Source organism: Emys orbicularis, chromosome 1 (assembly GCF_028017835.1).
Source record: "Emys orbicularis isolate rEmyOrb1 chromosome 1, rEmyOrb1.hap1, whole genome shotgun sequence".
NCBI lineage: Eukaryota > Metazoa > Chordata > Testudines > Emydidae > Emys > Emys orbicularis.
In genome coordinates, this window is record NC_088683.1 from 119,463,694 (window position 1) to 119,482,479 (window position 18,786).

At 41.8% G+C, this 18,786-nt stretch overlaps 1 protein-coding gene across 1 annotated transcript; it reads right to left on the reverse strand.

Annotated features, from left to right (window-relative positions):
* Positions 1 to 250: 250 nt before the first annotated feature.
* LOC135890761 (aldo-keto reductase family 1 member C3-like) lies at positions 251 to 15,965 on the reverse strand. The gene is made up of 9 exons (XM_065418181.1): positions 15,879 to 15,965; positions 11,289 to 11,456; positions 9,780 to 9,896; positions 8,435 to 8,512; positions 5,550 to 5,672; positions 4,037 to 4,146; positions 3,633 to 3,798; positions 2,587 to 2,669; positions 251 to 290 (listed from the first exon to the last, which is right to left on the reverse strand). Exons 1-9 carry the CDS (start codon positions 15,963 to 15,965, stop codon positions 251 to 253), a joined length of 972 nt encoding a protein of 323 aa, XP_065274253.1.
* Between the last annotated feature and the right edge of the window lie 2,821 nt (positions 15,966 to 18,786).

Sequence of the window (18,786 nt, forward strand, 5' to 3'; positions counted from 1 at the left end):
TAAATGCATTACACAGACACCTTTATTTTTCCCCATTAGCAATCCAGAACCATTCCATTCAGAGACTGAGTTGTTTTGAATTTCTGTTTAAATGTACAGTGTAGATCTCTTGATATCACCAGCACTAGCTGGACTTCCAGAACAGGGCTCTTCTCTAGGACTAATCACTGGAATGGAGCAAGGAGATGAAATGTGTGTCTGATTCCTCACATGCGAAATAAAACCAGGAACACTGAAAGCATCCTTTCCATTATTCATCTTTAAATGGAAACTGAGGGTGGTCCACAAGTCTAAAAAGAAAACATTTATTAAATATCCCCATGTGATTGCATTCCTAGGACATCTGAGTGCAAACCGCAGGAATCTCGAAGAGCAGACATGCAATGCTATCTATCTGTTTTAGGGTTTTCTTTAGGCCCATCACTGTACTATCTCAGCACATGAGTGCTCTAATGTATAGTCTCTACTGAGAGGACATTACATTACAGCAGAGTTTATTATAACTAATACCTGTGTTCACCTGGAATTTAATAAAGCTTGGAGAAAACATGACAGAATGGTCTCATATCTGTCTGTGACTGGCTATGGCAGAAGGCTGTTACAAGAGAGGATTATTCTCAGTAAACAGTGAGGCTAGAACAAATAATAGTGGGCTTTTATGAAGCAGAAAAATTGTATTTAAAATACAGACAGGCCCAAACTGTAAAGTTAAGATCCCAATCTGGATCCAAAATGTCGGTGTATTTTGGGTTAGTCCATGCAGATGTAAAGGCCATCCAGATCAAAGAATGTTTAATCTAGACCCAAACTTCTGCAAAGATCAGGGTTGTTTGGGTGCAGCTGAGAACTGAACTCCTTGCACCCTGTGGCACTGTGCAGAGCTGGGGGTGGGGGTGGTGCTGGTGGGGGTAGGGGAGAAGGGGGTGTATCCACAAAAGGAGAAGTTTGCAACTCTCTGATCCTTGGGCTAATTCCTAAGATGCTCTCTGCTAGCTGGGGATTGCTGGAGCACAGCAGCACTCTGGCCACACTCTCTCCCCAGAAGTGCCTTCAGCGAATCCCCTATGCCAACATCTTGGAGGTTATGGCACAGGACCTTGCTCTGTGGGTTCTTCACCACCAGGGAGATCCCTATGCTGATGCCACTAGAACACAACAAATGTCCTAGAGGGGCCTTGGACTGATCCCAGAGTTTCCAGAACATTGGAAACATTTATAACCATTAGGATGATGACACAATGACATTGGCATTCAAGGGAAATTGTTATTTTGCCTTGCAACTGGAGCAAGGCTAAACGAGATAAACGACTACTAGGAATGTGTTGGGATAATGGGCCAAATCCTGTCATTGTGGGAGCCTCGGGCATTGGTGCACCTCGGTCTCTCTTATTCACTGCCTGTGGCACATAATTTTCTAGTCTCCTGTGTGCACTGTTGTTGTAGTCTTGTCGGTCACAGGATATTAGAGAGACAAGGTGGGTGAGGTAATATTTTCTATTGAACCAACTTCTGTAGGTCGGAGGGACAGGCTCTGGTCTGTAGGGAGCTTGCTTCTGATGAGCTGAACCCCCCTCTTCTGGCCTTCAAACAATCTCCCCAATCTCATCACCAGAAGCAAGCTCCTCACAGACCAGGATACACAAACTCAAAGTTGCACCAGATCTTGCCGGATTAACATGCAATCCTGCCACTGGTACAGGGATCCACCCTCTCCCACCCCCAATACACCTTTCAAGATCCATGGATCCTACACATGCGGTAAACCTCATCCAGTGCACTAAATGCCCTAATAAGAACTATATGGGTGAAACCAGACAATCACTAAATTCCCAAATGAACTCCCCCAGGAAAGTGATAATACAAAAACACCCTATCACCTGTGGGTGAACACTTAACAAACCTATCAGTCCTCATCCTCAAAGGAAACCTGCACAACATTTTCAAAATATGAACCTGGGAGCTTAACTTCATAATTTTGCTAGTCACTTAAAATTACGGACTGAAAAAGAGACTCTGGATTTATGGATTATTACAACAATCTATTTACACACACACACACACACCCAGCTGCCTTCCCCTCCTTTCTTTTCCCCCTATCAATGGAGGGGTGTTAAAGGGGTGTAACCTTGAATGGCCCCTTGAAATGTGTGTTAACTACTTATGCCAAACAATCTGTTCCACCTTGTATTTAGTTGTGACAAGTTTCCCAGACATGAAGAAGAGCTCTCTGTGTAAGCTTGTTTCTCTATCAACAGAAGTTGGTCCAATAAAAGATATTACCTCACCGACCTTGTGTCCTGGTCTCCTGTGGGCTATAATGCTTCAGTCTGGTTTTGGTTGTTGGGTTCAGCAAGCGGGTGGTGTTGATAGCCTGTGAAATACAGGAGGTCAGACTAAATGATCTGGTCGTCCCTTCTGGCCTTAAACTGCATGATCCATTCCAGTCCTAATAGCTATGATCCTAAGTACATCCTTTGTGATCACGAGGGTCAGTATAACACAACACCTTATTTCTTTGTGGGGTGACCACTGCTGCCTTTCTCCTGCTCTCCACAGAGTACTAAAATACAAAGTATTGTGACTCACTGTATTAAGTTCAGGTAGCGAAGGTTTTTATTCAGCCCATCAATGGTTTTCATGTCCTCCTCAGAGAGCTGGAAGTCAAAAACCTGACACAGAAGACAGGATCAAACATTGGTTATTCCTGCCGGGCATAGCCCTTCTAATAGTGGGATGTATGTGCATTTACAGAAGCCCAAGGCCCATGTTAAGTGAAAAGAAATGAAATAGGTATATTAATCTGGGCCTGCTATTTCCACTGTATTTTATATATTTCAGAGGTGAAGGTTATCTAGCTATGTAACTGTTGTGATTTTATTTTCTGTGTATTTCACCTTTGTACTTTTAGCAATCTGCTGTCTGTAGAGGCAGCTGCCATTTTGAGATATAAATGGCTGCTTACAGAGGAGTTACACACTGTGCTCTCTTACACAGATGTTCTTTCTTGGTTTGTTTTTCCCTTAATCTAGAATAAATCTGTCAGACTGATATTGTAAGGTTTGTTCCTTGGGTATGGAAAATAGACCTAGGGATGCTATACCCTGATTTACCTGGGATGTTTAAGATTCTGGACTAAAATGGGCAGGGGAGGACAGATCAGAGTTTGGAGAGGACCCATGGTCTAAGCAAGAGGCTGAGGGCAGGAAAGGGGCACACTCCTACTGGAAGATCATTTGTCTTTCCAATGCTCAGAGGGGCCTATATTCCCATCTGATATCAAGAGTAGCATTAGTCATTTTGGGAAAGGGCTCCATAAATCAATTGCTCCCTCAAAATGTTTCCTTTTGGAGACACAAGGAGGACTCCAGGGTTTTTTCTCCCCATATTATTACTTGTTCTCTAGTGGGTGCCAAGTTACACAGTTCAAATATTAAAGTGGCAAAAGCCTTCTCTAAGAATAGAGAACCTGCCTGAGAACTGCGCTACACAATGTCTGATAGTTCTCAGGCAGGATCCTGCAGTGCCATATTGTACAAGGGCACAAAAGTTCTCAACCCTCCATGGTGTCCCATCTAAATCTGTACATAGGGAGGTGTCTCCCTCACCATCTTCTCTCTGCACTCCTGTTTTACCTGGAAGTTTTCTTCAATACGCTTTCTGGTGAAGCTCTTAAAGAGGACCACGATACCACGCTGCAGCTGGTAGCGCAGGGCTACTAGAGCGGGGCTTCGGTGGTATTTTTTGGCAATTGCACCCAATACTGGGTCCTCCAGCAGAACTGGGGTGCTTTGGTCTATCCTACAAAGGAAACAGTGAAACAGGGAGCATTTCTGGGATCAGGAATGTAGTCATCGCAGCCTAGTGAGGACAATGCCTGTGCAATCTGAAAATAAACTAGTAGGTCTTTTCCAGCTCTCATTTGTATTGTATAACTTTATAAATATCAGATACTTTGAAGATGGAAGGAGGGGAAAGTACCCTTTAACCCATTATTGAGGTTCTAAACATGGGAGCACAGTCCAGTTTCTTTCCTTACCACATCTTGTCTCTCTGTGAGCCTAGAGCACAATAGGCTTCAAGGAGGATATCCTTGGATTTGCAGAAGGCCAGCAGTTTGCTTTGGTTGAGGTAAGGGTGACATTCAACCTGCAGAATCAACCCGCAACCCAAAATTGAGATTTCAGATCATATGAACAGCAGCAGTCAGACAAAAGAAACATCAGACATTATGTCAACGGGACACAGTATACTAAAATATCAAATATCCTTCAATTAAAATACAGCCTGGAAGTGCAAGTGACCCTGGGGTGCAGTTTAGCTGATAAATCCCAAGCAACAGTTTATCTAGTAAAGGACAGAAGCCAAGACATGTTGTGGGAGGATAGGCTTAATAAGGATTTATAGTCAGAACCAAGTCCTGCTTGCCTTACTCATGTGTCTAGTCCCACTGAAACCTCAGTTTTGATACTAATTTTGGCCCATCGTGTATTGTTACATAGCTAGGATATGGATCATTGCCTGGACTAACACTGCCATTAAAGCAATGACCATTAGTTGGAGAGAGAGAGAGAGAGACTGAGTTTGTTACTAGTGGATGTTCTATGGGTCTGTACTGGGACCAGTTATGGACGAGATGGCACTCTCATTCTAAGCCCTTATTTTCAGTGGCTGATAACTTCCCCTAAAGTAGTCTCTTGGTCCAAATTTCTCATGCTTGGTCTCAACTCACAAATTATTTTTAATGAAATTTAAAACAGTTCAGATTTAAAACTTTAAAATTACCTCCTACCTATATAGTATCCTCCATACAGAACTTGTTCTATGCTAAGTTTGAAAAAAAATTAGTTAAGAGGCAAAATTACTTTCAAAACCTGACTATGGGATGCTGTGCATATCCTGGGTTATTTTGCTTATCATATATAACTCAATTCTCTCTCTTTATTCAGTATGTATGGAATATATCTGGGTATCTATGTGAAGGGTAGGAAAATGGATAAGAAAACAACATAGTCCATCTGAATCATCTCTCTCTGAGCCTACTGCCTGAAAGCCACATTTCTGAGTATGAGTTTGGACATCCCGGTAACAAAACATCCTCACATTCCAAGCAGAGAAGGGCTGCTGCTATGAAAGTCTATTCCCATAGCAGCGGAATGAGGATCTCTGGATGTACAGAGCTTATCTTTCTCCTGCCTCTCTCAGAGACTGTTTCCTTTATGGGTATTTTCTACTTCATTCTTTCTTGATATGCATAAGTTTTTCATCATTTCAGTGATGGGCACAAACAAAGCCCTTGTTCCAAACAACATAGAACTATTTTTTTTTCAGAACCTGAATCTATAGTTGCTAATGGCCCCTGTCTTTAACGTCAGCTGTCGCAACACCCACAAATTCTGAGGAGTTCAATATCAGGTCTAATTGTTGTGGCTTGTGTCTACTTGAAGTGGAGCAATAGTTCCCCCCAGAAATGAAACTCTTCACTGACTACAAGTTCTGAATTTCTTCTAACTCAATACTTTTAGGTCTCTACCCAAAGGTCAGCATTTTACCTGGTTGAGAACAGGTTTGTACTTGAGCCCTGGTTTGTTCAGGATCATTTCTAGCTGTCTGCGGTTGAAGTTGGACACTCCAATGGACTTCACCAAGCCTGCATCTTTACATGCCTCCATGGCCTGTGGAAAACAACAACAGACAGCTCTATTATCACTACTGGTAGTATAATTTCTGAGAGACTAGAAAAATTACACTCAACTCGGCCCACTCAATATAAAATTATTCCACCAAAATATTACTACACGTACAGTAGGGGAAGTTTGATTTATTCTAGAACGAAACTCTGATTTAGAGACATTTTCCAACTGTTCACTTAGGCATCAGATCTCTGTCCAATCCATTGTGAAATAAAGTAATCTTTTCCCCCCAGTAGAAAGTAGACAATCTGGCCACCGCCTCTCTCTGTAGCTTCCTCTCTAATTTATCCTTCATACATAAAGAACTCAAAGACATAACAATACCCAATCACTGCTCATGAACAATACAGAAATAAGGGTACCACATAAGTATGGGACTATGAACACCAGTTTAAGAGCTTTATAGCACAAAAAAAATTCAGAATGAAAATTAAGGGGGAAACACAAGAAACACTGAAGGAGATGGACAAATGCAGTGGTCACCATTAGAATGTCTGTATTTACTGATAGTAGTCATACTGTGGTGTCTGAGATACACCAGGAAATGACTGCAGAATCTCAGATCACAGGCAGTGCTATGAAAACAGATATTGTAAATTCGGTTTACTTTTTACATTTAATAGAAAAAGCTTGCTAGAGTCCACTGAAGGGAAAGCACATATCACAGGAGAAGTTTTAGCTTTTTCTTTTTAAATGAGGTAGTTAAGTTAGTACTCATGAAAATGAGGAACCTATAGCACCAATTAGAACCAGGGATAAATGGATAATTAGAACCCCCAAAACTCTACCAATGCACCTTGATTCTGACCTGATGTCCCTTTGTATTTCATTTCTAGCCTCTCTTGATATAGAAGCACCAATGGTATTAAACTGAGTGGTGGACTTTGTAATGTGGGTAAGCGTGGACAGACTTTGAACCTAGTTCTTCAGTGTTGACAGGCTGGCCCACTAATAAGTTGCAACGCCAAGCTACTCAAAGAGCATTAGCTAAAGAATTAGGGATCTGATGGAGTCCTCATCTTGGCTGACTCTAGGGCAGAATATTTCATCCCTCCTCTGTGGAAATCACCACATGTAAAGCCCAGACTACAATTCTGTCCCTGACAATATCCCTGCCCTAAGACCAGGGAAGGCCAAAGCATCTCAAAGTGCGATTCTGCTCTACAAAATGATTCTGTAAAAATGGCATGTGAGGTTTCATGTTTGTTGAGTCTCAGTGATTTCCCCCTCAAATCTGCTCCGTTTACAATTGAAAATATATTTCACTTAACTAGCTGCCCTGAACACTCATTGAAGGTCTGGTCTACGCACAGTTATTGTGCTGCTTTAACTATATCAGTCTGACACGGATGTAGTAGACCTCTCCTAGTATGATGGGGCAGCTCCCACAGCAGTCAGAAAGGGTTAAAGAGCTTCTCTGGGCACAATCCACCACACCTATGAGGCTTGTCAAGCCTGGCGAATGGCAAGTGTTTAAAAGGGAGGATACTGGCTCAGTCTGGGCGGGACTCTGGCGTTAGCAGAGCTAGAGCTCCCCAGAGGACAGGGGTTGTTTCCTGTGGAAATTGCTTGAGCGCACTGGCCTCCTGGGCCCTCTGAGGAAGTAGAGGGACTGGCTTTTCTATACTTCTCTTTTTCGAGCCCTGGGACTTTGCCTTGGTTGCTTGGGCACATAGGGGACAAGAAGTCCAGATCTCCTGCCAAGGGACTGCAAATCCTCACTCTGTGTGAGACTGCAGGGACCCGGCCTTTTTTGAGGGCTGCAGAATTACTGTGCCCTTTTCTTCATTTGGACTATTTTATACCCCTAGAAGGGAACAGGCTGTCTATCAGGTGCAGGCAGAGGGCCATACGCCGCACTTTGAGCCAGATCTATAGTAATGTAATTGTCCAGAAAAGGATATTTGAGACAAGAGAGATGCCCCTTCTTGCCCCAGGGGAGTGTCAGAAAGATATAATTTATCACAGTGGGTACAGTCATGCTGCTATAAAGGAGCCTATAGTGGTATAGTTTATTCCCATAAATTTAGGGGAATAAAATACCCCAGTGCAAGGTACCACTGTACTGGTAAAACTGCCTTCACTCTAGGGGTTGCACCAATTCAACTATTTTGTTTAAAAAAAAAATCACACCCCTAAATGAAATAGTTAAAGTGGGATGAAAACTGTATGCAGACCTGGCTGAAGTCTGACAATTGAGCTGGACTCTTTCCAACTTGCGCATCATCACTAATAAGAACAGTTCAATTACACCTCTGCAGCCCCAACGTCTTCAGATTATACCCTCAGTGACACTTGAGCAACATCATTTTCTTAACACAGGTGTCACTGATTTGATTTTAGTAAGAAAATCTGTTGATGATTCACAAGAAGGAGCATCGCTGGTTGGTGCTGCTGGGCTAACTGGAGCAAAAAGCAGCTTAAACTTATTTTGGTCACTAAAGCTGGCAGCAATGATGCTCAATACACACAAGGGTCAGATCTGTTAAGTGTGAAGGTGCCATTTGTTTATAGTTACTTGCTGGTGTGAATCTGCACTTTATCAATAGGCAGTTCAAGAACATATCTTACTCACAATCCCAGCCTCCCACATACATAACAATTACATTCTCCCTAGCTCTCTAAAAAGGTCACATGACTAAAAAACAGCTAGAACTCTGAACACTTTCTGGATAACAGTCAGCTGGCTGCCTAAGGAAACTGGATGGGCTCTTAATTAACACTGTGTTATTCATGTCACTCACCTCCCAAGTTTGACGCAGATCTACAATATCGAAAATGAGTTTTCCATTTTCATCCATTGGTGATAAATCTGGCCCAGGCTTAAAAACAAAAGGAAAATCCCCCTTGGTCGTGATGTTTTTTACACAAGTGGATTTTAACTATTTTGTGGTCAAGGAAGGAGTTGTAACCAGGAGGAGTGGGGAAGGAGGGAAAGTGTCGAACACTAAAGCTGGTAAAAATAATAGAATGGTTTTATCTAAACCATTTGGATTACCACAAGCTAAAAACATTTGGATGAGAGACTGAGAGCTGGATCATTGCCCAGTCACCAAGAATTTTCCTACCAGTAACACCTAAGAGTTATCTTATCAATTCCCTTTCTTTTAAGTCCCTAATGGAAGACTCCAGCAGCACCAGAACAAAACTGATATCATCTGAATTAAAACTACCTTGAACTGAACTGAATTTTCTACTTCTCTAGAGGCAGAGCAGCCACTGTAAATTGTCAAACTGAGCTAGAGAATTTAGCTACACATCACTTTTGAGTAAAAGGCCTATACATGACTGAAATATATAGCATACCTTGTGTTCCATGAGTAAATGTCACCCTAGATGCCTAGAAATAATTTTGAGTAAATAAGACAATAAATGTTAATACTGGAAAATTAATTAGCTCAGCGAAACACTATTTTCATAAGAAATCGTGTTTATACGCCATGAAAACAAAGCATGCATGTGGAAAGCAATTAGGGCTTAGAGATAGTACAGATAAATCATGATATGGTGTCACACAAAATGACATCTTCATTGACAAAGAGAAAGAAGCTTCACTTAATGAACTAAAGAGGTTATAGTTGATTAACTATAACCCCTCCATAAGAAATCACAGTAACCTCAGATTAGTTTTATAGATTACTGGTGCATTTCCAGAGTAACTAGTTAGCTTTTGATCATTAAGTGTTTATTTGAATGTAAAGAGTTTTCCAGACAGTTTGTAAATTTGCCAGTGCACTAAGATATATATATTTAGTGGCATAGAGTGAACCCAGGTAGCATATGATGTTTTAATAGCAAGGATTAAAAGCATAAGACTGTTAACCTACATGATTACTATATATCGACTGTGAATGAGACACAATATGAGTTCCCCCCCCAAAAATTTTTGCATTATAGAGTGTGCCTCATGCATTAGTTTTTCTTTTGTCTTTTGCCTTCCCCTCGAGCACCCATCATAGGCTACTTTTGTAGGCTGGACATACGACTAGATGGACTACGGGTCTTTTTTTTAAAACAGCTCTGCTCTGGCCCATGGATATACTACCAAACATTTGTTTTCCTGTGTATATTTTTTAAATAAATGTTTACCTTTAGAGACACAGGGATATGGATAATGAAGAGATCAAGATAGTCAAACTTAAGTTTCTTCAGCGATTGTTCCAGGCAGTTTCGGACAAGTTCAGGACGGTGAAAGGTACTCCCAAGCTGTAATGATTCAAAAACAACTGTTCTTTCTGAAAAAGTCCTCTCTTGTCTCTTCTTTCTGTAAAAAACACTTTTCTAAATTGTCTTATTCATGACATTCTACTGGCTTAACTTTTTTGGCAGAAAGGTTGTGTTGTGAGGTGGTTGTGTGCAAAGCTGCACATGAGAGTGAGAAGTGAATGTTTCCTGAAGAAGCAGGGTTAGGGCCTGAAATACAGCCAGGATGTGAGAAATGCACTTGCTCAGTACAGGAACCCTATGTGAGGCCACTCTCAGGGTTAAAATCTTTCTGGCTAAATTTGTTTTCCTTGGTTATTAGGAGTCACTCTATTGTCTGACTTAATTAGATGGCCCTTAGAAGAATGGAATGGAAGATATCCCTTGGTATGTGACTGAGTTCTGTACACAATTCTGGTCTGTCTCTGGGAACCAGGAGATGGGAGTTCATACAAATGCCATTTCTAACAAGATGTCAGTTCTAATGTGGAAAGAATCCCACCCCAAGAACCCCTTTCTCCTTTTCTTGCCATCGGTTCTCCATTTACTATGTGGTTCTGCTCTGAAAAGTGACTCTGTAAAAATGAGATTTTGGTGTTAAATATTGACTCTCAGTGATTCAATACAAATGTGCCCCATTTACAAGTAAAAGGATGCTTTTCCAACTGACAGCTCCACAAACTCAATCTGGATCAAGCTGGGTTCTTTGCTTCTTGTCCATCACCTCCAGAAATAAAGATGCTGGAGAACAAATTATACTCTCAGTGACACCTTTGCAACCCCAATGTCTAAAAATCTTGCTCTCAGTGATAATCCCTTGCTTTTAATTCATTTGTGGAAGTGTAATTGATTGGAAATTAGTAAACAATTTTGTTCATGAGACCCGAGGAGGAATAAAATCCACCTGACTCTCCCTTAGCCATATTGTTTCTATAGAGCTGAAAGGAGTGACAGCTTATTTTTTCTTCCACTGAAAACACAGATAGGACTGTGAATGCACACAGGGAACAAGTTGGTTGAATAAGAAGGTGCCATTTTTACACAATCACTTTTCAAAAGAAATCTACACTTTCAAGCAGAGTCACCATTGTGCACAGGAAGCTTAGAATGGCTCATTGTGGCTAAATAAAAAAATGTTCTGTCTGGTGATCTGTACTTTAAGGGGCATGAAGAGGCCGTTTTAGCTTCACTTTCACACATGTAGAGATGAGCCTGGTGCTCAAACCTGTAACTTTGTATAGAAAGCAATTTCCCACATCTGTGAATAATACTCCCCTAAAGGGAATCCTTTCAATGCTGGCCTTGAGTAGGTTACACCATTCTTTATAAATTAGAAAAAATTAGCACAGGAAGCAGTAGGGTAAAAATACTTGTGTTAAAACAAAACCCACTTACCTTTCCTGTGTAAAATATGTCCTCTCTTTTGACTGTTCCATCTGCAATCTTCTCGTGAATGGCTCGCCCAACCTCCTCCTCAGTCCCATATACAAAGGCTCCATCAATATGGCGGAAGCCAACTTCAATAGCCACCTTTGTAGCCTCCTCACATTTACTTTTTTGAACCTACCGGTTAAGAAGGTATAGTGTCAATCTCTCGGGATTAGGGATATGGTATGTCAGTCACCTAGAGCTTTGATCACCATCAGAAAGACTTCAAAGTAGAGTAGCACATTTAGAATTTTGAATTTACCTTAAAGGAAATTCCAGGATTCTGGCCCCGATCCTTTGTTGCCCTGCATCTTATGTTATCATTTACACCACAGCAAAGTAAATGGAACGTAGGTGTAAAAAGCTACTATTCAGATATAGCAGGTATTTTTTGCTCTCACTGTGCACAGGAGTAAATGACGCCTTAAAATTCAGGGCAACAGAGAATCAGGCCCATTATTTCAGCTTTCCTTTTTACAAGATTCAAAGGACAACTAGTACAGGACCCCAAGAGCAGGATCTGTAAGAATCAAATATCAACATTCACTATGGATTAGAACCCCCAGTCTGGCTGAGCTATTGCCTGTTTATTTAAAAATAAAATCTCATGATTTGTAAGTCAAATTTATGATTTTGCCCAAACTGATTTATGGTTTTGAACTCTTGGTTTGGCAGGACCACATTCCTTTCATGAGTATTTGTAACAAAGGCAGCTATTAGAACTGTTTGGTGAGAACTATGATTTTATGAACCCCTGTTTGTTCTTGATAATGACTCAGCTTTCTTCCAGCTAGGTCCATATTGACTCTGTTGAGATTAATGATTTTAAAAAAATCTGACAACAGCCATGCTTCCTAGCAGAGAAATCAGGTGTGATAAAGACAAAATAAATAAATAAATAAAAAGATAAGCAAGACCTAAGGGAGGGGCAAACGAACTTCTTGGGGATACTAGAGAAGGGCAAAGAAACCTAGTTCCTAAATTGGTTTCTGATTTCCCATTTGCCTTTTTTTAAATTTAATTTTCAAGCTTCAGCTAGGGATTTGTTGAACAATTTCTCTCCCAGTATCAAAGAAAATCTAGCCTGTGGGCCTAAATCTGCTCTCATTGAAATCAGTGAAGTTACAGTGGTGTAAAACCTAGTATGAAAGGAGAATCAGGCCTTATAAATACAAGTGGGCCTGATTCTCATTACACTAAGGCCCCTTTGTGACAGGTTTGGTCACAGAGATCCCCTTGGGACTGTCACCTGACATGTTGAAGTTACCTCTCAGCCCGTTTTCCCTGCCAGCTTTGGACTCCAGAACCCTGCCTTGTTGAGCCTGACACTCTAGCCTGCTGCAACATAGACCCAGGGTCTGGGTCACACCCCCAAAGCTGCAGACTTTATCTAAAAACAGCTCAGCAGGTTACCTGTCTCCAGCACCCAGACACCCAGCTCCCAATTGGATCCAAACCCCAAATAAATCCGTTTTACTCTGTATAAAGCTTATGTAGGGTACGTTTGTAAATTGTTCGCCCTCTATATCACTGATAGAGAGATATGCACAGCTGTTTGGTCCCCCAGGTATTAATCACTTACTCTGGGGTTATTAATAAACAAAAGTGATTTTAGTAAGTATAAAGAGTAGGATTTAAGTGGTTTCAAGTAATAACAGACAGAACAAAGTAAGTCACCAAGCAAAATAAAGTCTAAGCCTAATACATTAAGAAACTGATTACAGGTAATATTTCACCCTCAGAGATGTTCCAATAAGCTTCTTTCACAGACTAGACTCTTTCCTAGTCTGGGCCCAATCCTTTCCCCTGATAGAGTCCTTGTTAGTTCCAGCAGACATCTTAGGTGGTAATCAGGGGTTTTGTCATGACTGGCCCCCCTTTGTCCTGCTCAACCTCCTTTTCTAGCTTTGGCACAAGGTGGGAATATTTTGTCTCTCTGGGTCCCCACCCCTCCTTCTAAATAGAAAAGTATCAGATTTGAGATGGATTTCATTATCAGGTGACACGGTCACATGTCACTGTAAGACCCCCCAGTCTCCATTCCCCATGGGCTGGCCCACATGTACACAGGAAGGCTTTCAAGTAACTAAGGCCATTTACAACTGATTTTTTCTGGTCAATGGGAGCCATGAAGATTCTAAACCACCATTAATGGCCCACACTTTGCGTAATTACAATAGGACCTCAGAGTTATACTTCATATTTCTAGCTTCAGATGCAGGAATGCTACATGCATACAAATAGGAGGAATATATTCAGTAGGTTATAACCTTTGTTATGATACCTTACAAGAGACCTTTTGCATAAAGCATATTCCAGTTACATCATATTCACACTCATAAGCATATTTCCATAAAACATATGGAGTGCAACGTCACACCCTTTACATCACTCTGGCAGTCAGAGATGATGCATAACTCTTGATGATGGGTGGGCACAATTTAAAGTTTTTTGGGGGAGGGGTTGCATCTGATCGACCCACATGTCACCTCTGGGCTGAGGAAAAGCAGCAGAGCCAGGAGCACCAGGGCAGCAGTGAGCGAGCACCCTGAAGAGTATCTCATGGCAGCCGGGCTCCTTTGGGAGAGCAGCTCGGACCTGTGCCACCCTCCCTGCCTGGGGAGCCCCTGGCTATGCATAGGTGTCCCGGATCAGAGAGAAGGGCAGGGAGGGCTGCCGGGCAGCCAGACACTGCGGAGAGCCAAGGGCTTGAGCTGGCCAGGCGGCTCCCACCAGCTTCCAATCTGCCAGCTTCTGGCAGGAAGCAGGCGACGGTTTTCAAATCGCATGCATCACCTCTGCTGGCAGTGTGATGGGGCCTTAAATTACACCCACTTTAGCGTGGAGGTCCTAAGGAGTCTTAGGCTTTGTCTTCACTACCCGCCGATCCGGCGGGTAGCAATCGGTTTATCGGGGATCGGCTTACCGCGTCTAGTGAAGACGCGGTAAAATCGATCCCTGATCGCTCTGCCGTCGACTCCGGAAATCCACCTCGGCAGGAGGCGGCAGCGGAGTCGGCGGCAGCGCGGCAGCGGTCGACTTTCCCGCGTCCTCACCGCTAGGTAAGCCGACCTAAAATACGCAACTTCAGCTACGGTATTCACGTAGCTGAAGTTGCGTATCTTAGGTCGGACCCCCGCTGTAGTGTAGACCTAGCCTTAGTATAACTGAGAAACAGGCCTGAGTGAACAGCTGCAGTTGACACAGATTGTAGTGTGTAGGAAAGTCATATTTTAGGAGATGGTCTTTTCTGGGAGGAGGAGGAGAAGGAGGAAGAGGAGAGAGATCATATCAGTCCTGCTGATTAGAAGATTAGAAGGACTCACTGGAAAGAGCTGAGTCACTGAGCTCTACAGAAAATGTCTATGCTTCACCTTTATTCCTATGACAATATACATGTAATGGTGCCACAAGGCTTATACGTACCAGGTAGAAGGAAAAAGATCCACATGCAGCTGTCCTCTTCAGAGGGGCCCTTACTTTTTTTTTTTTTTTTTTTTAACCACAGTATTTAGTCAGGCTTAATTCTCCCCAAGTCATGGATAGGAATAAGGAGCGAAAAATAAGTAAAGACTTTAAAAAATGTAATAAATTGCACATTTTAGCACCTTCCATCTGAGAATCCCAGTGCAATTTTACAAACTCTTAGAGTAAAATCTTCAAAAGCAGTGCCATTTCCAAGTGCCTTTCAGTGAGACATAGGCTTCTAAGTCTTTTATGTGCTTTTGAAAATTTTATCCTTATGAGCTAAACCCAGTGAGGTAATTCAGGTATTATCAGAATTTTACAAAACTGGGGAAACACAAAGAGGCAAGTAAGATGCCCAAAGGTTACATAAGTGACTCAGAGGCAGAATCAGATCTTCTGACTCCAAGTCCCCTGCTCTGACCACTAGACCAGCCCCCTCCACACTGGGATCAGCAGATAGCAGGACTGTTGAGAAGGGAGAAAAAAGGAAATATACTCATTTTCCTTCCCTCAGTGTAATTCAGTGAGCAGCACTACAAGGGCTAAATATAACTAACTTCTCTTTAAAGGAAATTGGTTTCCATTTAGCTCAGGTTGGGACCAAAATGCATTGGCAGAGACATACGGGCCGAAAACTGGAAAAGGGAGTGCTGTAGGTCAGGGCAAAGATGCATGGGTAGTTATATAGTGGCTCTGGACTAGCCTAGCTGGGTGCTGGAGGTCAGGACAGAGGTGGATTGACAGATGCATGTGGGGGTTCAAGGTGTGAATGGTTGGGGTTGCTATCGATCAGGTGTTTTGGCAAAGCTAGGTCAAGGAGTCATGAATCAGCATGAGATTCACTCAAATAATAAAAAACAAAAACCATTTCTTACAGAATGATGATATTCTTACACTTATATACAGGCATCATCTTTCACTCAACCCCCCAAAGCACTTTTCAGACATTGTCAATAGTTTTATAAACTAGATATACAGGGATCTCATCTTGCAGATCTTTCTGGACTGATACAGGCAATGGTTATAGCAGTGCCCAGCAATGTTAATCAACAGGTTAAGGACAAAGAAATCCACGAAAGATTTACTTACTGCATCAGGGGAATAGGTACCAAATCCCACTGCAGGAATTTTGTTCCCATCATTCATCTTAATACAGTGGTCGTTGTCAAACTCCATCTCTTTACAGTATTTCCTCGATTCGTTTCTGAATGCTGAAATTTTGCAGCACTGCTGTATGGGCCAGCGAGAGCTTTAGAAAGGAAACACAGTATGAATTTCTATTTTAATTATATTTTTCTATGATGTGTCCTAAAAGGAGTAGCCAAGTTTGGTGCAGCACGCATAAAGGGGGGGAAAAAAAGTATAAATGCAAAATGACAAAGCTCTCAGAAAACCCACTAGCATTATCAACAGGTTCAAAGATCAGTCTCTTTCCTCAAACTTTATTGACTTAATACTGTTTCCATGTGACATAGAAGAAAAGCGTACAAAAGATCTCCCTTCAAATTCACAGTCGCTCTACAATGGGGGCAAAGCATTTCCAGAAAAATATAATTAGGAAAAGTGATATAACCTCTAACAAAGCATTTTAGAACTAACACTTATCACATATGTTACTAAATTTTCACACTCAGAAGAAGCAACTAAAAATTAAATTACATGTGAAAACAGTACAAGAGAATTGCCTACTGTTTAATTGCTCCTATGAATTACAAATTTGAGCGGCCCTGATCTACTGGCTCAGGGAATATAGATAAGAAACTTTTATCAAGATCAGAAACAAGACTCAATCACTGCATTACAAAGAGACCTTCATTCCTTCCCAATAAGCTAGAACCATGATAGAGAAGTTGTTCTGAATTTCTATTTAAAATGTACAGTGTAGAGCTCTTGACATCACCAGTATGCTCTGGGCTCCCAGAGCAGTGTGTTCTTCTTGGAATAACTCCAATAATGCAACAAGGAGAAGAAATGTGGGTCTGATTCTTTATTATGTGGAAGAAAAAAAAATTCAGGAATAGTGAAAGGATCCTTTTTAATATACATCTTTAAATGAATACTTGGGGTGGACCACAAATCTAAAGACAATAGTTTTAATAAAATATCTACATGCAACTGTATGGCTAGAACAACGGAATACACACTGCAGGCCTCTCAAAGAGCAGACGTGCAATGCTTTCTACTAAATTTTTTTAAATACAGCCCATGACCATAGCATTCAGTGGCACAGCCAGGCCACTCAGGATATGTCTGCAAAACTTGCAGGGATCTCAGAGCCTGGGTCTACAGATAAGGGCTGGGTGCTAAAAACAGCAACGTAGACATTGTGGCTTGGGCCGGAGCTCGGGCCTCAGGGGCTGAGCCTGAATGCTAAAAACAGTAGTGTAGACACTGTAGCACAAATCTGAGTCTCTGGACCCAGACTCAGACTCACTGCTGTGGGTTTTAAAAGTCAGTGTAGATGTACCCTTACTCTTCCCCCCCTGAACTGGGAGGTACAATGAACCCCAGCTACCTGGCAGGGACTGTTGCAAATGCACCTGTGAGCTGCTCCACTCCTGAGATACCCACCATCTACAGGGATCCATTGGTACAGCCTGGCTGCTTACTCTTCTCCTCCATACGTGGGAATGAAGACAAACTCCAGGTAGCTGGCAGGGGCAGTTGCAGAAGCATACTTGGCAACATTTTTCCTCCCCATTGTCCATTTGCCACTCCCGCAGGGCTTTCATTTAATCATTTTTGTTGCTCTCCTCAGGATTTCCTCCAATTTGTCCACATCCTTCCTGAAGGGTGGTGTCCAGAACTGGACACAATACTCCAGCTGAGGTCTTATCAGTACTGAGCAGGGCAGAAGAATTACTTCTTGCGTCTTGCCTACAACACTCCTACTGATAAATCCCAGAATGTTTGCTTTTTTTTGCAACAATATTATATTGTTTACCCATATTTAGTTTGTGATCCACTATAATCCCCAGATCCTTTTCTGCAGTACTCCTTCCTAGGCAGTCATTTCCCATTTTGTACTTGTGCAACTGATTATTCCTTCCCAAGTGTAGTACTTTCCATCTGTCCTAATTGGATTTCATCCCATTTAATTCAGACCATTTCTCCAGTTTGTTAAGATGGTTTTGAAATTTATTCCTGTCTTCCAAAGTGCTTGCAATCCCTCCCAGCTTGGTATCGTCCACAAATTTTATACATGTACCCTCTATGCCATTATCCAATTTATTTACAAATACATTGATTAGAACCAGACCCAGAACAGATCCTTGGAAGACCCCACTCAATATGCCCTTCCAGCTCAATTGTGAGCCACTGATAGGGGAAGCAGTAGCAGTTATCTGCAAGGCTTATTACTCTGTCAAAGAAGGCTACAGCTTGGTTTGACATGATTTGTTCTTGACAAATCTATATTGACTATTACCTTATTATCTTCTAGGTGCTTACAGATTGTTTGATTATTTGCTCCGTTATCTTTCCCGGGACCAAAGTTAAGAGGAGTGATAATCCCCTGGATTGTCTTTGTTTGCCTTTTTATAGATAGGGACTATATTTGCACTTTTTTTCCTGTCCTCGGGTATCTCTTGTGTCCTCCATGAGTTCTCAAAGATAATCGCTAATGACTCAGAGATCTCTTCAGCCAGTTCCTTAAGTATTCTAGGATGTACTTCATCAAGCCCTGTCAAAGTAATTCTTAGCATGTTCTTTTCCTACTTTAGCCTCAGAGCCTATCCCATTTACACTGTTGTTCTCTATGTTGGCCAGCTGATCGTTGCTAACTTTCTGGTGAAAACTGAAACAAAAAAAGCATTTAACACTTTGGCCATTGCTGCATTTTCTGTTGTCATCTTTCCCTCCTCATTTAAAAGTGAGCCTAACCTGTCCCTAGTCTTCCTCTTGCTTCCCATGTATTTACAAAATGCTTTCTTATTCTAGCTAGTTTAATCTAATTTTGGCCTTTACCTTTCTAATTTTGTTCCTACGTGCATGTGGA

Coding starts and splice junctions, on each gene's coding strand:
- LOC135890761 (XM_065418181.1), bottom strand. CDS start 15,965: ATGGAGTTTGACAACGACCACTGTATTAAGATGAATGATGGGAACAAA. Junction 2,670..3,632: donor GTATTGAAGAAAACTTCCAG/GTAAAACAGGAG, acceptor CTTCTGTGTCAG/GTTTTTGACTTCCAGCTCTC. Junction 291..2,586: donor CGCTACCTGAACTTAATACA/GTGAGTCACAAT, acceptor TTTTCTTTTTAG/ACTTGTGGACCACCCTCAGT.